The 25,828-nt window shown below is 46.7% G+C and overlaps 1 protein-coding gene across 1 annotated transcript in view; it reads right to left on the bottom strand.

The window, feature by feature from the left end:
* LOC140402507 (equilibrative nucleobase transporter 1-like) overlaps positions 1–25,828 on the bottom strand; it is a 104,834-nt gene that overhangs the window by 56,342 nt on the left and 22,664 nt on the right. Inside the window, exons 4-7 of the mRNA XM_072490366.1 lie at positions 18,238–18,284; positions 12,006–12,082; positions 8,893–8,985; positions 8,153–8,292 (exon numbers count right to left, since the gene is read on the bottom strand). Of these exons, the coding sequence (XP_072346467.1) occupies positions 8,153–8,292; positions 8,893–8,985; positions 12,006–12,082; positions 18,238–18,284 (357 nt within the window). The remainder of the gene's footprint in view (positions 1–8,152; positions 8,293–8,892; positions 8,986–12,005; positions 12,083–18,237; positions 18,285–25,828) is intronic.

Raw genomic sequence — 25,828 nt, 5'->3', positions numbered from 1 at the left:
CATCCTTCCGCACTGTCCACAACTCCACCGACTTTAGTGTCATCTGCAAATTTACTCACCCATCCTTCTCCGCCCTCCTCCAGGTCATTTCCGTAACAGCCTCCCCGAACAGGCGACAGAATGTGGTGACTAGGGGATTTTCACAGTAACTTCATTTGAAGACTACTTGTGACAATAAACGATTTTCATTCATTTTAAAAATGACAAGCAGCAGTGGCCCCAAAACAGATCCTTGTGGTACACCACTAGTAATTGGTGTCCAGTCTGAACATTTCCCATCAACCACCACCCTTTGTCTTCTTCCAGCTAGCCAATTTCTGATCCAAACTGCTAAATCACCCTGAATCACATGCCTCCGTATTTTCTGCAGGAGCCTACCATGGGGAAACTTATCAAACGCTTTACTGAAATCCATATACACCACATGAACTGCTTTACCCTCATCCACCTGTTTGGTCATCTTCTCAAAGAACTCAGTAAGGTTTGTGAGGCACGACCTACCCTTCACAAAACCGTGTTGACTATCTCTAATCAAATTATTCCTATCCAGATGATTATACATCCTATCTCTTATAAACCTTTCCAAGACTTTGCCCACAACAGAAGTAAGGCTCGCTGGTCTATAGTTACTGGGGTTGTCTCTATTCCCCCTCTTGAACAAGAGGACAACATTTGCTATCCTCCAGTCTTCTGGCACTATTCCTGTAGACAAAGATGACTTAAAGATCAAAGCCAAAGGCTCAGCAATCTCCTCCCTAGCTTCCCAGAGAATCCTAAGATAAATCCCATCCGGCCCAGGGGACTTATCTATTTTCACACTTTCCAGAATTGCTAACACCTCCTCCTTATGAACCTCAAGCCCTTCTAGTCTAGTAGCCTGAATCTCAGTATTCTCCTCGATAACTTTGTCTTTTTCCTGTGTGAATACTGACGAAAAATATTTATTTACCACCTCTCTTATCTCCTCTGACTCCACGCACAGCTTCCCACTACTGTCCTTGACTGGCCCTACTCTTACCCTAGTCATTCTTTTATTCCTGACATATCTATAGAAAGCTTTAGAGTTATCCTTGATCCTGCCTGCCAAAGGCTCCTCCTGTCCCCTCCTGCCTCTTCTTAGCTCTCTCTTTAGGGCCTTCCTAGCTAACTTGTAACTCTCAAGTGCCCTAACTGCACCTTCATGTCTCATCTTTACATAAGCCTCCTTCTTCCTCTTGACAAGTGTTTCAACTGCTTTAGTAAACCACGGTTCCCTCGCTCGACCACATCCTCCCTGCATGACAGGTACATACTTATCAAGGACACGCAGTAGCTGTTCCTTGAACAAGCTACACATTTCCATTGTGCCCATCCCCTGCAGTTTTCCTCTCCATCCGATGCATCCTAAGTCTTGCCTCATCGCATCATAATTGCCTTTCCCCCAGATATAACTCTTGCCCTGCGGTATATACCTATCCCTTTCCATCACTAAAGTAAACGTAATCGAATTGTGGTCACTGTCACCAAAGTGCTCACCTACCTCCAAATCTAACACCTGTCCTGGTTCATTACCCAGTACCAAATCCAATATGGCCTCGCCTCTCATTGGCCTATCTACATACTGTGTCAGGAAACCCTCCTGCACACATTGAACAAAAACGGACCCATCTAAAGTACTCGAACTATAGCGTTTCCAGTCAATATTTGGAAAGTTAAAGTTCCCCCATAACAACTACCCTGTTGCTTTCGCTCCTATCCAGAATCATCTTTGCAATCCTTTCCTCTACATCCCTGTAACTTTTCGGAGGCGTATAGAAAACCCCTAACAGCGTGACCTCTCCTCTCCTATTTCTAACCTCAGCCCATACTACCTCAGTAGACGAGTCCTCATCAAACGTCCTTTCTGCCACCGTAACCCTGTCCTTGACTAACAATGCCACCCCTCCCCCTCTTTTACCACCTTCCCTGAGCTTACTGAAATATCTAAACTCCGGCACCTTCCACAACCATTCCTGCCCCTGCTCTATCCATGTCTTGTATAGTTATCGTAAAGATGTTCCCATGAACAACACTACTGCAAACTCAATGTACTGAGAATGGTACAGGCACAAACAGAGATGGTTAATTTACGTGATCAAAAAATAGAACTACATGGCAGAGTGAATGGAGAAGTGAAGGTGCAGAAGCAGCTGGCATGGGAACTTCATTCAGAATAAGTCAGACACGATTGTTACACAGAAGAGAAAGCTGGTCCTGAAAAACAGATTGGGAAGAAAGCAGAGATCTGGCATTAGATTGCACAGTAACTCCAGCACACACGCAATCATCTGCATGAGATCAAAGAGGAACGACAGCAACATCAACAAGGGAGAGAGATGTTCACAAGGCAGCAGATAGTTAGTAAATAAACAGTGGGCACTGTGGGGCTCCAAGAGCAGTAAAACTCTTGTCATAATATTTACACAGGAAGTGATGACACTAGGCTCTGGTCACAGAGCGCATCGGCCTTAACGGAATACGGAATTTGGAGGCTGAAGGGTTGGTAAAAATGTAACCAGAGTAGCCAGCCATATTCAACATGCAATGATGACTGAGACGGTCCAAATACACAATCTGTTCCCAATTATTTTGGTAATCTTCCACAGACAGCAAAAGAAGCCCAATACAAAACTCCAGATAAATGTGACGAACATAGCATGAATGATGCAACAATGTGTCGAACAATCAAAAGAAAAACCTTGCTGGTCAACTCCGATAATTGCACCGAACTGAATTATTATTAATACTTTACAATTCAGGGGCAATTTAGTGTGTAAAATCCATCCATCCTAAATAAATTTGGGTTGTGGGACGAGCCCCACGCAGACCACCGGGAGAATGTGCAAACTCCACACAAGCAATAACCCGAGTCCAGTGTCGAACCCTGGTCCACGGCGCCGTGAGACAGCAGTGATAACCACTGTGCCACCGTGCCTCCTCGTGCATGGAGACTGTCGTCAATGTCACTGGTAGGTTTGACAATACCCGTACTACTTTTGCAGAACTAATGCAATAGTGGTGAAACGATAATGTGATTGCTGATGTCCTATCTTGACTGTGATCTTGGAAAAGACTACAACAGACTTTATAATGTGGTGATTATTGCTTAACATTGAAAACGGTATGGACCATGTAGAATGTAATCTGTGTGTAATCTTGGGAAATTTCTTTTTTAATGGGGGTCGCACGATAGCAGAACGCCTCTCCATTAATGGGGTCCAATAAGTCGCAGGCAATTTAGGAGTTAAAAAGACTCCCAGCAACAGAGTCAGAGGAATACGACCACTGCCTGAGTTATCTTGTCCTATTCAGACTTATCTTCGTTAGTGGGAATACACGGAATGCCCCAGGTCGGCCAGAATGATCAACTTGAGATTGATTGTCATTCGGGACAACCATGGATGACCATATATTATCCCATCTCAGAGTCTGATGACTTATGGTTTCTGTCAAGGGAAGGTTAGTTATTCTTGAATGGCATTTCTCTGTTCTTTTGTCTAAAAGGGTATGGGCAATCAGCCAGGATAACCGTAAGGTATTCCAGTCTGGCCATCCCATGGAAGAAACCTTGTTTGAGGGGATGGGCGGAGCTCAGAGAAAGAGAGAGGAAGAAATGCTGTTTTGAACAGTTACAGATGAGAGGCTGTACAAAACGTCCAGGGAAAGGTCATGAGAGATCCCACCAATGGTGGCTTTAAAAAAGGGATCAGAATAAAGGTCTCCACTCGAAGGAAAGTTGCTTTCTAAATGTAAGTATTGCCATTGACTGCCTGCGAAAGTGGCAATAGAGCTGCATGTTCTATTGTAATGTTGCCTAATGGGAACTAGTTTGTTCAGGTTAAGAAACGTCATTTAATCTGTCAGTGTAAGAGCTGAATTAAACGTTTACGAATTGATTTTTTTTAGTAAAGTTTGTATCAAAAATAACCAAGGCCTGTTTCGTATATTATCACTCCAAGAACAAATCTATCGTTCCACACCACATCACACCTTAAAGCCATTATGGCATCTGCTCCAGCCTCCTGGTCATTGTTGCGTGCTGACAATGTGTGCACAACAGTCGACGTGGAGTAACTGGGGCGCACGGAGGAAAGAGTCGCTCCGTTTTTATGGCACTCGCTAAGCCATGTTGCTTTAATATTCAATACCATAACAGTGAATGCATATCACTCCATCAACGTCCTGATGTTTACAATTTACCAGAATCTCAACTGGCCATTCATTCTGGCGACAATAACAGGCATCCAAAGGAAATTGTGCAGCTGGTATTGACTCCCCAAAATAGCTCCACCATCTAAAATGTAAATGTCCAGAAGATGATTGAATGGACTTCACTTGTTTCAATGGGTGCGCCTCCCGCAAAACAACGGGTGCTACATTCAATCTACTAAGCTGTCCAAGTGATTGGCGATCCATATATCACAAATCTGCATCGCATTTTAGCAACAACAACCATTAACATACACAACCACTCACGTACACAACGACAACCACAAACATACATGTGAGCAATGTGTACCTTCCAGAAACTGCACCTAAGGAACTCAGCAATGCTCATTTGACAGTCACTTTCCAAATGCGCGGACTTTACCACCTACATACTACACGGCCGTCCAGCCATTGTCCTTATGTAAGAATTGTGGAACCCGTCTGTATAAGCACCTGGGTAAACATATTCCGCCGGCGGTATTTCCTATTTTCCCAGCAGCGCAGCCACTACCGTGGGTTTCCCGGCGACCTGGGGTGGCCACAATGGGAAATCCCATTGGTTGGTGGCAGGAATGGAAAATCCCGCTGTCGGCCTGGGCTCCCGCCGAGGAACATGCGGCGGGCGGTGTGGGGAATCCAGCCTTGCGCACTGTAAAGGATCAAGAAGGCAGCTCACCATGACCGTCTCTGGATTAATAAGAGCTGGGCAATAAGTGGTGTCCCAGGAATGGGGCGTTCACCCGCATACTAATAATAACTATAATAAAGCAAGTAATAATAAGATGATGTGGAAGAAGACAAAGAAAAATCAGGAGGATCAGGAGAAGATGAAGGAGGAGATGGAGAAGGATGAAGAGGAGGATGAGGATTATGACCAGTAAGAGGACAAGATAATGAACATCAAGAAGAAGAACGTTTTGTGTACGTAACGAACGTTTTAATTCTGCGAGTAGACTCAATTTCGTATATTATTCCTCAATATTTTGTTACTCCACATAAAAACCAAGATAACTCCGCTGTTCAATTCCTGACTCGAAATCTGTCCAGTTTGTTCTGTAGATTAAGCAACCCTGAAATTTGCATTGCATTTTAGTCTGTACCTTCCTCTTTGTCCGAAACTTACGGACAAGCTGAAGTAGGTTCGAGCATCTATGCAACAAATGATTAGTTTGTCAGCCAAACGCACCTAATGGCGCAAGGGGGATCGGCGAGAAGTTGCCCTCTTCCTCTTCTTATTGATGTGGAGATGCCGGCGTTGGATTGGGGTGGGCACAGTAAGAAGTCTCACAACACCAGGTTAAAGTCCAACAGGTTTGTTTCAATATCACTAGCTTTCGGAGCGCTGCTCCTTCCACCTTGTGTAGAAGATTGTAGTTTAGTCGGGCAGTATGGTCGGCGCGGGCTTGGAGGGCCGAAGGGCCTGTTCCTGTGCTGTACATTTCTTTGTTCTTTGTTCATCTGGCTGAAGAAATTGCTCCTCATCTCAGTTTTAAAGCATCGTCCCTTCAGTCTGAGATTGTGTTCTCTGATTCTAGTTCTTTGAGAAAGTGGACATGTTGTGTCCACGTCCACTCTATCCAGGCCTCGCAGTATCTTGTACGTTTCAATAAGATCCCTCCTCATCCTTCTAAACTCCGAGTACAGACCCAGATGCCTCAACAGTTCCTCAAACGATAAGCTTTCCATTCCAGAGATCATTCCTGTGAATCTCCTCTGGACCCTTTCCAAGGCCAGCACAGCCTTCCTTAGATACGGGCCCAAAACTGCTCACAATACTCCAAATGGTGCCTGACCAGAGCCTTACATAACCTCAGAAGTACATCCCTTGCATTGTACTCTAGCCCTCTCAGCGTGAATGCATTTCCCTTCCTAACTGCTGACTGAACCTCACTTTAACCTTAAGAGAATCGTGAACAAGGACTCCCAAGTCCCATTGTGCTTTTGATTTCCTCAGCATTTCCGTGTTTATAAAATAGTCTATGCCTCGATGTCTCCTTCCAAAATGCATAATCTCACACCTTTCCACGTTGTATTCCATCTGCCACTTTTTTTGCCCACATAATAATGAAATGAAAATGAAAATCGCTTATTGTCACAAGTAGGCTTCAAATTAAGTTACTGTGAAAAGCCCCTAGTCGCCACATTCCGGCGCCTGTTCGGGGTGGCTGGTGCGGGAACATAAGAACATAAGAACTAGGAGCAGGAGTAGGCCATCTGGCCCCTCGAGCCTGCTCCACCATTCAATGAGATCATGGCTGATCTTTTGTGGACTCAGCTCCACTTTCCGGCCTGAACACCTTAATCTCTTTATTCTTCAAAAAACTATCTATCTTTATCTTAAAAACATTTAATGAAGGAGCCTCTACTGCTTCACTGGGCAAGGAATTCCACAGATTCACAACCCTTTGGGTGAAGAAGTTCCTCCTAAACTCAGTCCTAAATCTACTTCCCTTTAATTTGAGGCTATGCCCCCTAGTTCTGCTTTCACCCGTCAGTGGAAACAACCTGCCCGCATCTATCCTGTCTATTCCCTTCATAATCTTATATGTTTCTATAAGATCCCCCCTCATCCTTCTAAATTCCAACGAGTACAGTCCCAGTCTACTCAACCTCTCCTCGTAATCCAGCCCCTTCATCTCCGGGATTAACCTAGTGAATCTCCTCTGCACACCCTCCAGTGCCAGTACGTCCTTTCTCAAGTAAGGAGACCAAAACTGAACACAATACTCCAGGTGTGGCCACACTAACACCTTATACAATTGCAGCATAACCTCCCTAGTCTTAAACTCCATCCCTCTAGCAATGAAGGACAAAATTCCATTTGCCTTCTTAATCACCTGTTGCACCTGTAAACCAACTTTTTGCGACTCATGCACTAGCACACCCAGGTCTCTCTGCACAGCAGCATGTTTTAATATTTTATCATTTAAATAATAATCCCTTTTGCTGTTATTCCTACCAAAATGGATAACCTCACATTTGTCAACATTGTATTCCATCTGCCAGACCCTAGCCCATTCACGTAGCCTGTCCAAATCCCTCTGCAGACTTCCAGTATCCTCTGCACGTTTTGCTTTACCACTTATCTTAGTGTCGTCTGCAAACTTGGACACATTGCCCTTGGTCCCCAACTCCAAATCATCTATGTAAATTGTGAACAGTTGTGGGCCCAACACTGATCCCTGAGGGACACCACTAGCTACCAATTGCCAACCAGAGAAACACCCATATCGGAACACACCAGCCAAAGCGATATCCTCCAAAGGATAATGACGTCTATTTCAGTCAAGCTTATCGGTGACAGTCTGGGCACTCACTTGCAAAAATGGCTTGGATGACAGGTTTGGAATGTTTCTGCTTTTTTACTGACTGCCTGCATGAGACACCCACATCTGTCAGTTAGATTCCAGCCTGCACACTTTGTTACCAGATTATTATGCATTAATCTTCCAGCAGCGAGGGGGTAAATTCCAGTTTGGAACTTATTCCAAGCTGTCTTTCCGCTAAATATACCGCTGGTGCATACTGATGTCCATTATTTAATGTATAAAGCCCGAGAATATTTTGGCACAATTGCAACCGATAAATGACTCCAAATGGTCGAACATCTGACAGTAAGCGACTTCCATCCCGAAATCATTCTATTAAAGACACGCTGAAAGATCCCCCAAAATCTGCGTTATTCGAAACAGAAAAAACACTCTGAATTGTTCGATTACCTTCCAAATTGAATATCACTCGATACACTTGATTATGGTCCAATCTACTCTGGATTCTCAATGTTCCTTATTCCATGCTTAGTCCAACGAAAGCCGTATTAATTGTGGTTGTGTTAATTCAATATCGAAAAGCTTTTCTTCTCTGCAACAAAATATACCCAGGCACCGAGATCAGATTTAACAAGCATCTCTTCTCTTCCACTTACCCATATTTGTACCCTTCTGGCAGAGGGTAGGGAATGTGTGTCCGGGGAAGGAGAAAGAAGGTCCGCAGCACATGTATGGAGCTGAGGGAACTGATGAACAGGAACATGGACTTCAGCGAAAAACCAGCCTCGTATAAAACCTAATGCGACGGATTGGCGAAAGAATTAAATGAAAAGATATATTAAAAATAAAATGGTCGCTTCTGTCGCAGTTTTGAATCATTTTATCTCCGCTTCCTGCCCGAACAACTCCCCTCCCTCTTAAATCCTCAATCTTGATCCGCCACAGTCATTTATTGCTCTCTCCCCACCGTCTCTCTGCACTCATTCTTTGTGCAGTCAATCACCCTCCTCTGCTATAGCTGTTCCTCAAGCTAACGGCAAAGTATCAATCTATTCTCCCTTTACTTGGTCACTACCTGGCCAAGTCTCGCTTAATAAATTGTCGCGCACAATAACGTACGCGAGACGAGAAGCGATGAAGTCTATCTGGGCTTTATTAAGCGAGACTTGTCCCCCAGCAGCTCAGCAACAGAATGAGGCTGCTGGGAGAACTCGAGCTCTTATACTTCGCCTTCAGGGCGGAGCCAGAAGTCGGCAGATCCAACCAGGACCCGGGACCTGTCAGCCAATAGCCTCTCGGATTCACAGGTACCATATTACCCCTAATACATACCACCACACTGGCTTTGTGCACTACCTCTAACCCTTCCCACATCTCCCAACGTTCCGACCTTTACCTTAACCAGCAGCAAGATGGCTGATGATGTAGCGAAGGCTCCATAGTACAGAGTGATGACTGTGGAACGTCGGTTTCCAAACAAGTTTCCAATCTGGGGATTAGATGAGAAAATTGTCGCTGCATGAGAAGTTGAGGAGACAGAAAAATAGAATTTGAACCATCTTTTATGTGAACGGAGAGCTGTCTAGCCCAAACTTACATCACTGCACCTACTCTGTAGTTCTGCACCTTTTCTAGTCGGTATCAGGATTTCATTAATACTATAATTATTTAATGTGGTGACAGTTTCTGACAATAACAATCACTCATCCACTGATTTTCAAGTCTGTACGACGCTTTGAGTGGACAAATATTTGCCTCTTCAAATCTATCTCCTTATAACTTGGCATCTGTGCCCCAGAATTCTGACGGCTCTTCATATGCAAGTAACACTTTGCTATTTAGGTCTATCTGGGCCCGGTATTGCCTCCATTAAGTTGCTTATCAGATTACTCTGCTTAAAGCAAATAAACTGGCACTTTCTCAGCCTCTCCTCAGGGAAAATGCATTGGTTTAACTCCTGGCAATAACCCAGTTAACCTTTACTGCACAATGTCCAGTGAAACTACGCTTTTCTTTCAGTGTGATGTGCGGAACTGTATGGAATACTTTAGACCTGGTCCGACTACTGCAGCACACTGTTCCCGCATGGCCTTGTTGATCTTCTTGTCAATGATGCTCCCATTAAGCCAACCCATCGAACCTAGGATCCTGGAGCTGTGAAGCAACAGTGCTACCCACTGTGCGTCCGTGCGGCCCACATCAGACGGTTGAAAGCTTTTGCCACAAAGACTGGAGAAAAATAAAGGTTGGGATGATAAAAAATGTAATTTGCCCTTATATCTTGCGGCATTTCCCCACATCGACCAAAATACACCTTCAGTAATGAATTCCATGTGCAAAATGTTTGCTCAACTGAACATAAGACAAGAAAACCAGAAAACATCGGAGCAGAAATTAGGCCATTCGGCCCATCGAGTCTGCTCCGTCATTCAATCATGGCTGATATTTTTCTCATCCCCATTCTCATGCCTTCTCCCCATAACCCCGGATCCTGAATTAGTAAGCTAGCTGTATATGTCTTTCAGACACTCAGCGATTTGGCCTCCACAGCCTTCTGCGGCAAAGGGTTCCACTGATTCACCACCCTCTGACTGAAGAAATTCCTGCTCTTCTCTGTTTTAAAGGATCGTCCCTTTCATCTGAGATTGTGTCCTCTGGTTCTGGATTTCTCAAAAGTGGAAACATCCTCTCCACGTCCACTCTATCCAGGCCTCGCAGTATCCTGCCAGTTTCAACAATATCTCCCCTCATCGTTTTAAGCACTGACGAGTACAGACCCAGAGTCCTCAACAGCTGCTCATAAAACAAGCTCTTCATTCCAGGGATCATTCTTGTGAACCACCTCTGGACCCTTTCCAAGGCCATCATTTCCTTCTTAGATACAGGTCAGAAAACTGCTCACAATACTCCAACTGGGGTCTCACCAGAGCCTTAAACAGCCTCAGAAGTTCACCTCTGGTATTGTATTCTATTTCCAGTATTTTCCTGAAGACGAACGCCTGCTTCCTCGTTGGCAACCATAGCGCCTATTGTTGTAACACTTGCACTGTTCAAATTACGTCCTCTGCATTTTATTGCATTGTGATAATTTCATGACACATGTCGTAATAGAAGACACGTGTTGCGATAACCTGATGGAATACTGTGTGGCGTGAAGTTCAACACAAAGGGTAAGGCAGGTCCAGCTTCTGCTCTGGACTGTTCTGAGTGAGCTCGCCCACAGACACAGTGTCGAACCGAAGGTAAATAGGGCGCAGATCGAGATAGGGCGAGGCAGCGGTCCTGGCCAGCGCTGCGTTCACCTGATTGAACCGATATGGCACCACGTTACACAGGGACGGGGCAAACTAGCCTTAGGCATAAAAAAGAATATCTTTTTCTATTCGTTCCACAAGTAATTCGCGAGGCGTTTTCAGAACCCCAAAATGTATCATGGAGTTCAACCAACCTCCCCCTTTAATGTATTTGTTGCTTTTCCCAGCACACGGCTCGTTCCCTAGGTGTGGGGTTACAATTATGGACACGTGGGTTTTTAAACACAAAACAATGTTCATTCCATGAACACAACTTAACATCTTAAATACACATTGGATCTCGTAACACCCCTTATTTCAAAGATAACTCCGAAAATATTACAACAGTAAATAATTCCTCAAAATGTTCCTTCAAACTTCCAAGAGACTTAACACCTTTAAACAGAATCACATCAGGTTAAAGGCTTTACTATTATGAGTTAAAATCACCCAAATGATCCAGAGATAGTCTTTCATGGCAGAGATCACAGCAAATCCAGCTCACTGCAAAACACAGACACTCCCCAAGCTCTTTTCTTCCAAACTGAAACTTCAAAATGGCTGACCTGAGCTCAGCTCCACCCACTCTCTGACATCACTGTTTTCTTAAAGGTACATTGCTTAAATATCCATGTCTTAAAGGTACTCTCACATGACACACATCACCACGGAATTCCACCGAGGTAAGATAAACGTCGGATGTATCTAAAACAGATAGTTTCTGCATTATAATGATATTAACAAAATAATATGGTATTCTAAGACTTCGTTTCACCATCTCAGGACTTCCCGAAGTGCTTTATATCCAAATGAGGTACAGTGGGAATGTTGTGATCGTCGTCATGTTGAAAATTCACTAGCCAATTGGCACGCATTAAATTTGTACCAACAAATAATTTATAAGTGACCACTGTGCATTTTCTCGGTTCTGAGTATACATTTAATGTAAACCACTGGACACTTCATACAATTGTAGAGGTCAGCGATGATCTTTGGATAATTCAATTCATTTTAACGTTTCAATGAGCAGAAGGTAATTCTGAAACTCTGGCAGAGGAGTCATCACTTAATGACGCACCCCACCACCCGCAAGCACTGTCCCCCCTCCCTGCCCGCCATCCACCTTAATAGTGCAAATTACCCAGTGAACAAAGCCTCTGACAGATCAGCCCGCCTCAGTATCGTTCTGACTGTATCACACTCCTTATTACATTACCTGGATGTTTGTAATGACCAGGATGTTCCCTCCCACGGCCAGCAGAGAAAGCGCCGGGAACAACAGACCCGCAGAAGCTGTAGCATTAGGAGAAAATCAGTGTGAAAAAGTTGATGTATCTTACATTTATCAAGCTCATACAAGTATATTTGCAGCCACTTAAGTTACTTCTTTGAACCGTATTCAGTACTGTAATGTCAGAATGATGGTAATGGAAGTTTCCACAAACAGACGCTGTCAGAAATCCAATGGACCAGTTCTTCCCAGCAGCCATGGCTCCACTCCGGTCGCCGCAGACCATATCAGGCATCAGTCATCTTTGTGACCTCCTCGAAAAACTCCAGCAAGTTAGTGAGACACGACCTCCCCCTCACAAAACTGTGCTGCCTCTCACTAATACGTCCATTTGCTTCCAAATGGGAGTGGATCCTGTCTCGAAGAATTCTCTCCAGTAATTTCCCGACCACTGACGGAAGGCTCACCGGCCTGTAGTTCCCTAGATTATCCTTGCTACCCTTCTTCAACAAAGGAACAACATTGGATATTCACCAGTTCTCCGGGACATCACCTGAATACATTGATGATCCAAAGATTTCTGTCTAGGCCTCAGAAATTTCCTCTCTTGCCTCCTTCAGTATTCTGGGGTAGATCCCATCAGGCCCTGGGGACTTATCTACCTTAATTTTGTTCAAGACGCTCAACGCCTCTTCTTTTTGGATCTCAATGTGACCCAGGCAATCTGCACACCCTTCTCCAGACTCAAAAAACACCATTTTGTTTCTTCCTTTTCTTCAATCTAAAGTTTTATTGTTAACTGCTTCGGCTGTTTGAGAATTGGAAATTCTGCTGTGAGATTGTGCAGAAGACTTCATGGTTCTTGGGCCTGGATGAAAGGAAGGAGGGATAATGGATGTTGTGCTGGTCTTTTAATTTTCCAGGCGAGGTGAGGTGTGGTGAGAGTTATGAAGGGTACAGTCAGGCGGCTGTAAACATTGGCTGAATGGCGAATGTGCTTTGTTGGTGTTTATTGGCTGTGGGCAGTGTTGGAGCCATGGAGGGATGTTGCCCACGGAGGAAGCAATTCTGGGATCGGGTTGAGCACATAGGACGTGTAGGGACTTGTGTTTGAGCTGTGCTGAGGTTAGGTGAGTGGAATAGATGAATACAAATTGAAATCGGGACCGTATATAATGAAGTGTTCCATTGTCAGATGTTGAGTGCTGAGTGAAAGGTGCCCTGTCAGAGTGTCACTACTGAGTGAGTACTGCACTATCACAGGGTTATCACTAGGGGGTGCTGGCATTGTCAGAGGGTCATTACTGGGGGAGTGCTGCACTGTCAGTGGGTCAATACTGAAGGAGTGCCGTATCATGAGAGGAACAGTACTGAGGGAGTGTTGCAGTCACATGGTCAGTACTGAGGAACTGCTGCACCTTCACAGGATAAGATCTGAAGAATGGTGCGCCGACACAGGGTGAATAATGAGGGAGTGCTGCATTGATGGTGTGTCAGTGCTGATGGAGTGCTGGACCATAATCGGGACAGAACGGAGAGAATTCTGTACCATAAGAGGGAAAGTACTGACAGAGTGCTGCATTGTCAAGGTAAGTACTGAGGGATTCCTGAACTGTAAGATAACCATTGCCAGAGGATCACGGCCAAGAGGGTGCCGCACCATCACAGGGTCAGTACTGAGGGAATGCCGCACTGTCACAGGGTCAGTACTGAGGGAGTGCCGCACTGTCAGAGGGTCAGTACTGAGGGAGTGCCACACTGTCAGAGGGTCAGTACTGAGGGAGTGCCGCACTGTCAGGGGGTCAGTACTGAGGGAGTGCTGCACTGTCAGGGGGTCAGTACTGAGGGAGTGCCGCACTGTCAGGGGGTCAGTACTGAGGGAGTGCTGCACTGTCAGAGGGTCAGTACTGAGGGAGTGCCGCACTGTCAGAGGGTCAGTACTGAGGGAGTGCTGCACTGTCAGAGGGTCAGTACTGAGTGAGTGCCACACTGTCAGAGGGTCAGTACTGAGGGAGTGCCGCACTGTCAGAGGGTCAGTACTGAGGGAGTGCTGCACTGTCAGAGGGTCAGTACTGAGGGAGTGCTGCACTGTCAGAGGGTCAGTACTGAGGGAGTGCCGCACTGTCAGAGGGTCAGTACAGAGGGAGTGCTGCACTGTCAGAGGGTCAGTACTGAGGGAATGCCGTGGTGTCAGAGGGTCAGTACTGAGGGAGTGCCGCACTGTCAGAGGGTCAGTACAGAGGGAGTGCTGCACTGTCAGAGGGTCAGTACTGAGGGAATGCCGTGGTGTCAGAGGGTCAGTACTGAGGGAGTGCCGCACTGTCAGAGGGTCAGTACTGAGGGAGTGCTGCACTGTCAGAGGGTCAGTACTGAGGGAGTCCCGCACTGTCAGAGGGTCAGTACTGAGGGAGTGCCGCACTGTCAGAGGGTCAGTACTGAGGGAGTCCCGCACTGTCAGAGGGTCAGTACTGAGGGAGTGCCGCACTGTCAGAGGGTCAGTACTGAGGGAGTGCCACACTGTCAGAGGGTCAGTACTGAGGGAGTGCCGCACTGTCAGAGGGTCAGTACTGAGGGAGTGCCACACTGTCAGAGGGTCAGTACTGAGGGAGTGCCGCACTGTCAGAGGGTCAGTACTGAGGGAGTGCCGCACTGTCAGAGGGTCAGTACTGAGGGAGTGCCACACTGTCAGAGGGTCAGTACTGAGGGAGTGCTGCACTGTCAGAGGGTCAGTACTGAGGGAGTGCCGCTCTGTCAGAGGGTCTGTACTGAGGGAGTGCTGCACTGTCAGAGGGTCAGTACTGAGGGAGTGCAGCACTGTCAGAGGGTCAGTACTGAGGGAGTGCCGCACTGTCAGAGGGTCAGTACTGAGGGAGTGCTGCACTGTCAGAGGGTCAGTACTGAGTGAGTGCCACACTGTCAGAGGGTCAGTACTGAGGGAGTGCCGCATTGTCAGAGTGTCAGTCCTGAGGGAGTGCTGCACTGTCAGAGAGTCAGTACTGAGGGAGTGCCGCACGGTCAGAGGGTCAGTACTGAGGCAGCTCCACACTGTCAGAGGGTCAGTACTGAGGGAGTGCCACACTGACAGAGGGTCAGTACTGAGGGAGTGCCGCACTGTCAGAGGGTCAGTTTAGAGGGAGTGCTGCACTGTCAGAGGGTCAGTCCTGAGGGACTGCTGCACTGTCAGAGGATCAGTCCTGAGGGAGTGCTGCACTGTCAGAGGGTCAGTACTGAGGGAGTGCTGCACTGTCAGAGTGTCAGTACTGAAGGAGTGCCGCATTGTCAGAGTGTCAGTCCTGAGGGAGTGCTGCACTGTCAGAGGGTCAGTACTGAGGGAGTGCCGCACGGTCAGAGCGTCAGTACTGAGGGAGCTCCACACTGTCAGAGGGTCAGTACTGAGGGAGTGCTGCACTGTCAGAGGGTCAGTACTGAGGGAGTGCTGCACTGTCAGAGTGTCAGTACTGAGGGAGTGCCGCATTGTCAGAGTGTCAGTCCTGAGGGAGTGCTGCACTGTCAGAGGGCCAGTACTGAGGGAGTGCCGCACTGTCAGAGGGTCAGTACTGAGGGAGTTCTGCACTGTCAGATGGTCAGTACTGAGGGAGTGCCGCACTGTCAGAGGGTCAGTACTGAGGGAGTGCTACACTGTTAGAGGGTCAGTAATGAGGGAGTGCCGCTCTGTGGGAGGGTCAGTACTCAGGGAGTGCTGCACTGTCAGAGGGTCAGTACTGAGAGAGTGCCGCACTGTCAGAGGGTCAGTACTGAGGGTCAACAAGAGGAGAGGCCACATTGGATTTGGTTTTGGGTAATGAACCAGGCCAGGTTTTAGATTTGGAGGTAGGTGAGCACTTTGGGGATAGTGACCACAATTCGGTGACATTTACGTGAGTGATGGAAAGGGATAAGTATACCCCGCAGGGCAAGAGTTATAGCTGGGGGAAGGGCAATTATGATGCCATTAGACACGACTTGGGGGGGATAGGTTGGAGAAGTAGGCTGCAAGTGTTGGGCACACTGGATATGTGGAGCTTGTTTAAGGAACAGCTACTGCGTGTTCTTGATAAGTACGTATCAGGCAAGGAGGAAGGCGTCGAGCGAGGGAACCGTGGTTTACCAAAGAAGTGGACTCTCTTGTTAAGAGGAAGAAGGAGGCCTATGTGAAGATGAGGAGTGAAGTTTCAGTTGGGGCACTTGATAGTTACAAGGTAGCGAGGAAGGATCTAAAGAGAGAGCTAAGACGAGCAAGGAGGGGACATGAGAAGTATTTGGCAGGTAGGATCAAGGAAAACCCAAAAGCTTTCACTCGGTATGTCAGGAATAAAAGTATGACTAGGGTAAGAGTGGGGCCAGTCAAGGACAGGGAGGGGAAGTTGTGTGTGGAGTCTGAAGAGATAGGCGAGATATTAAATGAATATTTTTCGTCAGTATTCACTCAGGAAAAAGATAATGTTGTGTAGGAGAATGCTGAGACCCAGGCTATTAAAATAGATGGCATTGAGGTACGTAGGGAAGAGGTGTTGGCAATTCTGGACAGGCTGAAAATAGATAAGTCCCCTGGGCCTGATGGGATTTATCCTAGGATTCTCTGGGAAGCCAGGGAAGAGATTGCTGGGCCTTTGGCTTTGATTTTTATGTCATCATTGGATACAGGAATAGTGCCAGAGGACTGGAGGATAGCAAATGTGGTCCCTTTGTTCAAGAAGGGGAGTAGAGACAACCCCGGCAACTATAGACCGGTGAGCCTCACGTCTGTTGTGGGTAAAGTCTTGGAGGGGATTATAAGAGACAAGATTTATAATCATCTAGATAGGAATAATATGATTAGGGATAGTCAGCATGGCTTTGTGAAGGGTAGGTCATGCCTCACAAACCTTATCGAGTTCTTTGAGAAGGTGACTGAACAGGTCGACGAGGGTAGAGCAGTTGATGTGGTGTATATGGATTTCAGTAAAGCGTTTGATAAGGTTCCCCACGGTAGGCTATTGCATAAAATACGGAGGCTGGGGATTGAGGGTGATTTAGAGATGTGGATCAGAAATTGGCTAGCTGAAAGAAGACAGAGGGTGGTGGTTGATGGGAAATGTTCAGAATGGAGTTTAGTTACAAGTGGAGTACCACAAGGATCTGTTCTGGGGCCGTTGCTGTTTGTCATTTTTATCAATGACCTAGAGGAGGGCGCAGAAGGGTGGGTGAGTAAATTTGCAGATGACACTAAAGTCGGTGGTGTTGTCGATAGTGTGGAAGGATGTAGCAGGTTACAGAGGGACATAGATAAGCTGCAGAGCTGGGCTGAGAGATGGCAAATGGAGTTTAATGTAGAGAAGTGTGAAGTGATTCACTTTGGAAGGAATGACAGGAATGCGGAATATTTGGCCAATGGTAAAGTTCTTGGAAGTGTGGATGAGCAGAGGGATCTAGGTGTCCATGTACATAGATCCCTGAAAGTTGCCACCCAGGTTGATAGGGTTGTGAAGAAGGCCTATGGAGTGTTGGCCTTTATTGGTAGAGGGATTGAGTTCCGGAGTCATGAGGTCAGTACTCCCTCAGTACTGACCCTCTGACCGTGCGGCACTCCCTCAGTACTGACCCTCTGGCAGCTGTACAATACTCTGGTACGGCCACATTTGGAGTATTGCGTACAGTTCTGGTCACCGCATTATAGGAAGGACGTGGAAGCTTTGGAGCGGGTGCAGAGGAGATTTACCAGGATGTTGCCTGGTATGGAGGGAAAATCTTATGAGGAAAGGCTGATGGACTTGAGGTTGTTTTCGTTAGAGAGAAGAAGGTTAAGAGGAGACTTAATAGAGGCATACAAAATGATCAGGGGGTTAGATAGGGTGGACAGTGAGAGCCTTCTCCCGCGGATGGAAATGGCTGGCACGAGGGGGCATAGCCTTAAACTGAGGGGTAATAGATATAGGACAGAGGTCAGAGGTAGGTTCTTTACGCAAAGAGTAGTGAGGCCGTGGAATGCCCTACCTGCAACAGTAGTGAACTCGCCAACATTGAGGGCATTTAAAAGTTTATTGGATAAACATATGGATGATAATGGTATAGTGTAGGTTAGATGGCTTTTGTTTTTTGACTTCCCATTTCGGTGCAACATCGTGGGCCGAAGGGCTTGTACTGCGCTGTATCGTTCTATGTTCTATGTACTATGTTCTATGTTCTATGATCCATCTACCATTTGTTCATAAGATATTTTGGAGTGATTTTAACTCACCGGCAGTTGAGAAGGCGATCATCAGCGTGGCTGTGGTATACATTAAGCTGTGAAGATAAAATAAAACTTATTTTAAACTTACTGTCCTTTGTCATCCCCCCCCTCCCCCCCCCCCCCGCCCCCGCCCCCCCCCCCGCAAACACACACACACTCCTTCGCTCCCATCCGTGAAGTCAATTAAGTTATCCAGAGCAATTCAAGGAACCGGAACTTCCAAAAATCCTCACAGTCCAGACAATTAATAGAAGGGGCATAGTCGCTATGTTCAGTACTAATATGTGTGGTGCTTCGGAGTTGTTTCCAATTTTGAGCAACACATTCTTGGAATAGTATCACTGCCTCCGGGAGGACACATGGGAGGGTTTGCCCTTATTAAAAAAACACATGACGGACTTCTATTCAGGGAGTGGGGGTTGGATGTTTTGGAGCATGGAAGAGGAATGATATACTTCACAGTGGTGTTCAAATTGTGGAGGTTCTTTGATGGAAGGCAGCATCCAAACGCAACGTTCTTTCACAGAACATTTTAAACTTTTTTCATAAATTTAGAGTACCCATCAATTTTGTTTGCTAATTAAGGGACAATGTAGCATGGCCAATCCACCTAACCTGCACACTCTTTGGGTTGTGGGGGCGAAACCCACGCAGACACGGGGAGAATGTGCAATCTCCACATGGACAGTGACCCAGGGCCGGGATTCGTATCCGGGTCCTCAGCGCCGCAGTACCAGTGCCAACCATTGCGCCACCGTTTTGCCCCCACTGTAACAAATATGACAGAGACTGTCCAAGAGAGACTGGCTGTCCAACTACATCAAATGATCTTAACGCAGAGCATATCGCACAGAACAAGCTATCCCTCCCAAGTGGAAAGATTTGGAACAGACGGCCTAAGAAAAGAGTTGCTAATTGAGTGGCAGGCTGGAGTAAGGCAGTTGACAGAAATGTATAATAATTGTCAAAAATAGAATCATGGAACCCCTACTATGCAGAAGGAGGCCATTTGGCCCATCGAATCTGCACCTTCAGTCCCCCACCGTTTCCCCGCAACCCAGTCACTCGATCTCACCTTTGCATGCTAAGGGGATATTTAGCATATCCAATCCACCTAACCAACACAGTTGTGGGAGGAAACAGGAGCACCCAGAGACAAATAATTGGAAGCAAACCAAGATTGACTGTGTGAAGATTATTGTGAAGATTTGGAACCTAATGCATAAAAAAATGAGGAATGAACTTTCTACAGAAACACTGAGTTGAAGGAATAACTTTTTAAAATCATTTACAGAGTGTGATGTGGGTTCGTCAAATCTGACGAAGTCTTTGCAAGAACCGAAGAGTATATTTCTCCTGTTACCATGTTTCAGCGTAGAACGTTCCTAAGGAAGTCATGGTGCCAGTTAGATGCAATGTAGAACACAATGGAATTGCTCTGAATGTGTCCCCGAAGACGACCACCCTCGGCCTTACGCACAGCCATTCACAAACACAACATATAGACGCACACACACAGTGTGTATCCTGTGGCGGGACGGTCGGTTAGCTGAACGGTTGATTTGTGATGCATCGGAATGTCAACCGCATAAGTTCACTTCCCGTACATACTGAGGTTACCATAACGTGACGTGTGGTGACCCTGATGTTAAATCGCCACCAGTAAGCTCTCTCTCAAAGCAGAGAACTGGTCATATCATAAGAACATAAGAACTAGGAGCAGGAGTAGGCCATCTGGCCCCTCGAGCCTGCTCCACCATTCAATGAGATCATGGCTGATCTTTTGTGGACTCAGCTCCACTTTCCGGCCCGAACACCATAACCCTTAATCCCTTTATTCTTCAAAAAACTATCTATCTTTATCTTAAAAACATTTAATGAAGGAGCCTCTACTGCTTCACTGCGCAAGGAATTCCATAGATTCACAACCCTTTGGGTGAAGAAGTTCCTCCTAAACTCAGTCCTCAATCTACTTCCCCTTATTTTGAGGCTGAGCCCCCTAGTTCTGCTTTCACCCGCCAGTGGAAACAACCTGCCCGCATCTATCCTATCTATTCCCTTCATAATCTGATATGTTTCAATAAGATCCCCCCGCATCCTTCTAAATTCCAACGAGTACAGTCCCAGTCTACTCAACCTCTCCTCGTAATCCAACCCCTTCAGCTCTGGGATTAACCTAGTGAATCTCCTCTGCACACCCTCCAGTGCCAGTACGTCCTTTCTCAAGTAAGGAGACCAAAACTGAACACAATACTCCAGGTGTGGCCTCACTAACACCTTATACAATTTCAGCATAACCTCCCTAGTCTTAAACTCCATCCCTCTAGCAATGAAGGACAAAATTCCATTTGCTTTCTTAATCACCTGTTGCACCTGAAAACCAACTTTCTGCGACTCATGCACTAGCACACCCAGGTCTCTCTGCACAGCAGCATGTTTTAATATTTTATCATTTAAATAATAATCCCTTTTGCTGTTATTCCTACCAAAATGGATAACCTCACATTTGTCAACATTGTATCCATTGGCAGCACCGAGTAGAAGCCATAACAGATATGTATCGCAGTTATCCTGTTACTTCATAGTTTGTTTTCCAATATACTTCTATTGCTGTATTCTTACATTTTATTTCACACAATTCCTTAGGTGCCAAACCTAAATTTTCATAAATTGTGATCAGCTGCCCACGTCGCCATGCTACCACAAACTCCTGCAAACAATTCTTCCTAAAGTCCCTGCTTCTCCTTGTGAATCGTCACAACACATTTCACACTTAATCACATTCAGTTCCACAAGCGCCATATGTGTTGATTTCAGCAAACTACATTGTCCCTCCTCCCAAATCTACTACTGACCTACACACTGTCTACTGTGGCCACCTGGGATGGTCACGTCCCGATTACAAAATGGACACTTGCAAAGAATGCAGGGAAAATTGGACAACACTGAGAAACAAGCAGGTGCAAGGTCTGTCTGTTGATTAGAACCTTGGCTCTCAGACAGGACAGAAACTGCTAAACCATCTACATACAAATGAGCCATCTCCGGGGACAAAAGGGAAACATTTAAATAAACAATGTTAAGGCAGACACCCCGGCGCCAGAGGAGACTCAAACAAAGCAAACCAATGGCCACCTAGGACACGCTCAGCAACCAGGAAACCCGCCCCTCTATTGGAGGAATATCGATAAGAAATATTGGGAAAGGCCCAATTAATTGAGGCCAAGTTCAAGGCCCGCACAAAAGCGTGCGAAGCCCTTTTAGGTATAAAAGGTATTCCCCAAGAGAGAATCTTCCTTCTTTGGCCTTGGCGCTCAGCGAAGAGAGAGACCAGTCTAGCGGCTACACCAGACCAAGTAAGTTCCAAGTCAACGCACGCTACGAGATAGACGCTCCTAGTTGCTACCCTGTAAATAGCTCAACCCAGCAGCCTCAGAACCGAGCAACGGCCATTGTTCCTCTGACTGAGTGGGCACCCAAAGCTAAGTATAGGCTTTAGTAATAGTGTTAGTTTAGGTTGTAGAGTTTTATGCACGAGTAGATTTGACTGTGTGTAAATAAATGAGCATTACTTTTGAACTTACTAACTGGTGTATCGAGTCTTTGATCAGTATTCGGTTCTGAACCTTGTGGCAGTGTCGAAAGATACCTGGCGAGTCTAGAGCAAACGTAATTAAACAGCCAAATTAAGAGACAACACCAAAGAGAGCAACATTCACTGGCGACTCTGGTGGGACTCGATTTAGAAGTGGCCTAACCACTCCGAGAGAACCCAAAATTTGAATTGAGAATCCAATTGGAAACAGAAAACCACATGTGTAAGAACAGTACTGATCAAGTCTCTGAGATTCGGAAGTGTGTTAATGCATGCATACTAACAGGGATATAAGGTAAACCTGAGAGATTTTGTTGCGTGTAATTGTCGGGAGTTTTGTAGGCTGGAAATTAGTGTAAGCTGTACCCGTGTTTACATCACCACTTCATCACCCCCCGTTCCAAATTCAGTAGGGAACCCAGATAGAGAGAATGGCAATGAAGGCAATGGAACGCCTTATGAACCCCCAGGAATTCGAGGTCGCAGCGACCAGTTGAGTAGGACAGTATCCCATTTGGGAAGATGAGATCAGGATATATCTCAAAGGGAAAGGATGGCCCCTTTGGAGTGAATTCTGCGCTAATGAGGAAACAGGTCCCCGGAGGATAGCACATACTTGGTGGGAGAACCTGTCAGAGATCCACAAGAAGAGCTTAGGGAAAGCTCGCAAGCCGATGGCAATGTTGTCCTGTTTGGCACAATTGTGAGGCACAGAGGAGGTGGTTAGGATGCTCCGTAGAGAGATAGAGGAGAGAGACAGAACCAGTGAGCTAGACGTGAGTGAGGTAGAGAAGGAGAATCGAGATTTAAAAGAGCAGTTAGCAGCAAGGGACAGAGAGGTGGATGATGCCAAGTGGGCACATCAGTCTTGTCTCACGCATTTGAACTGTTTTCAGACGCAATATGATAAGGCCTACCAGGACACGCAACGTGCGGTCTTGGTAAGACAAGAGACAGAACAACAAATGGAGAAGTTGCAGAAACAGTGCAATGATCTGAAAGCAGCCATACGAGCACTCTATACTTCCACGACGGAACAAAGGCAGAGCTCCGTAGACCACGCAAAGTGCCGGAAGCAAATTGCAGAATTGCAATCTCTGCTTTCCGTTCAAAATGGGTTTCAAATCACATTTGGACCACAATTAGATCCGGAAAACGGCCCCGATTCGCAGGAATTAAACAAGACTGCCCATAGATACGTACATGGGACATGTACGCTGGAAAAAACCCAGAAAAGGAAAGCGCCCCAACCCACAACCGAGCAGGCAGAACACACCCCCATGAATCCTGTAACCACACACCGCAGGACCGCAGGAGAAGGAGAAGCAGATTTCCTATATACAACCCTGTTAACCGTGACCCAATTACGGGACGCGTGTGGAAAAATTACACCGTCCCTCCCCACATCAGACCCCCATCAATTTTTCGTGAAAGTCAAACAGCAGGCTACCATGTACGGCCTGGACAAAAAGGAGCAAGTGAAGCTCACAATTTTAAGCCTCAACCTTTGAATCGTGGCAGCCCTTCCCGACCCACAGAATGTAGGAGGAGGCACACTCCAAGAGATGCACACAGCGATCCTTGATGCGATCGGCTTTATCAGCGGAGACCCCGTAGAAAGCCTAAATAAGTGTAGTCAAAAGAAGACAGAGCACCCCACAGCGTTTGCTGGACGCTTGTGGATTCACTTCACCGCAGTTTTCGGAGAGTTAGCCCACGCCCATTTGTCCCCAGATAATATGGCCAAATGGACCCGAATTCTAGTCGCCCACGCCACAGAAGCAGGACGAAAAGCTTGCACAAATTATGACCCCTCAGATGAGGCCCACAATGAAAAATGGGTTTTGAAGGGATTGCCCCGCGCCTGGGAGCAATCAATTGAGGGAAAACCGCAATCATAACACCCGATAAAGAGCAGGCAGACATGAATCCAGTTAAAGCACACCAGAACCCCGCATGGGTAAATGAGGGCAGGAACAGCCCACCCCAGCCCAAAGCTCAGGAATGTTACAACTGTGGACAATTAGGAAACTTTGCACGAGAGTGCAACACGTCCCAAAAGCAGCAGAGAAACCAACAGACAGGCACCCTAAACAGAAATATGGCAAAGTCGATCCATAGCGTTAGCACCCGTTCAGAGAATGCAGACATGAACGGCACCGACTGACGGTGTTCGGGCTCCCCAACCTGGGTCTGCGACATCCTTTGGGACAAGTCCGGTAGACCGGTAGTGGCAGGCAAAGTTCAGGGACACCCCGTAGAATTTCTTTGGGACACAGGAGGGTCTCGCACCACACTCAATTCCTCCACGATGTTCCAGCGAGACACGTAGCCCACAACAGACACCATCACACTCAGCGGCTTTACAGGCCATTTACAACAGGGACACATCACAGCCCCTGTAGCGATACAAATAGGGAACATCACAGCTAAGCACCCCGTAGTTTTGGATGATCTGCCCCAGACAGCAGAACATATCCTTGGGATCGATTTCATGAGCTCCCATAACCTTTCTTTTGACCCAGTTAACAAGTGTGTATGGAAAATGGCAAAGGCAGCTCGAGCCCCCGCCACGCTCACAGTAGGAGAGTTTGTAAACAGGATTAGCTCAGTAGGAGACTTCTGGTTTGACCCTCGAACCATTAGTCAGGACACACAGGTTAGGGCAGTCCTGCAGGAACATAAAGCAGCATTTGCACACCACAAGCACGACTGCGGCAGTTTGACTGGCTTTGTGAACATTACAGGTCCCGGCCCCAAACCCCAGAAGCAGTACAGATTTCCCCAGGAAGCAGAGGGAGAAATCTCCAAAATAATAGAGAGATTGTTGAATCAAGGCGTACTCAGATCAGTAGCCTCCACAAACAACGCACCAATTTGGCCCGTCAGGAAACCGGATGGATCATGGCGACTGACCATTGATTACCGGGAACTGAACAAAGTAACCCCAGCAGCAGCCCCCACCGTAGCCACGAGTCCCGAGACCATGCTCAACAGGGACTCGAGTCAAAAATAATTTTGGTTTTGGGCATTAGTAACGGCTTTTGGTCCATTCCATTGGCTAAAGCGTGCCAGTACAAATTCGCCTTTACATTCCAAGGGCAACAGTACACGTGGACGTGCCTTCCACAAGGCTTCCACAACTCCCCCTCCATTTTCCACCAACAGTTGGCAAATGGATTAGCAAAATTTTCTCGCCCCGATTGTCTGGTCCAGTGCGTAGACGACTTGTTACTACAGACAGACACAAAGGGAGAGCACATTTTGCTTCTCGCGGAACTACTAGGACTCCTGAAAGAAATTGGTTGTAAAGTCAACCCCAAGAAGGCCCAGATTTTGAAAGAAAAAGTGATTTACTTGGGAGCAGTGATCACACATGGTAAACGCGAGATCGAGCAAAAGAGAATTGACTCGATCGTCAAATTGCCCCTTCCCCACAATGTCTCAGCCCTCCGGTCATTTTTAGGACTGGTTGGTTACTGCCAAAACCATATTGACAGTTTTGCCACTAAAGCAGCGCCCCTTTCCGAACTTCTCAAGAAGCAGGCACCTTGGGAATGGCTTCCACAGCATACAGATGCTGTGGATGCTTTAAAAAGAGCACTCAGCACAGCCCACGCACTACAAGTCCCAGATCCACTTTCCCCGTACACTATCAAAGTAGCAAGCACCGACCGAACCCTTTCGGCTGTGCTCTTCCAGGAACGCCTTGACCAGTTACGCCCCGCAGCATACGCCTCACGCGTGTAGAGCAAGGATTTTCTGCCTGTGAAAGGCACCTGCTCGCCGTTTTTTGGGCAGTGCAGTACTTCGCCAACATTACAGGACTCAACCCCATCACCATCCTCACAGAACACACACCGACACAGCTATTGTTAGACGGCCGACTTAAGGATGGCGCAGTCAGCCAAATCCGCGCAGCCTGTTGGACCCTTCTTTTCCAGGGACGGGACATTACAGTAAAATGAACCAAGACCCACACCTTCCTTGCCGATAATTTGC

Source organism: Scyliorhinus torazame, chromosome 25, assembly GCF_047496885.1.
Source record: "Scyliorhinus torazame isolate Kashiwa2021f chromosome 25, sScyTor2.1, whole genome shotgun sequence".
NCBI lineage: Eukaryota > Metazoa > Chordata > Chondrichthyes > Carcharhiniformes > Scyliorhinidae > Scyliorhinus > Scyliorhinus torazame.
The sequence above is the reverse complement of the archived record's forward strand: the minus strand, read 5'-3'. Positions and strand labels throughout refer to the sequence as shown.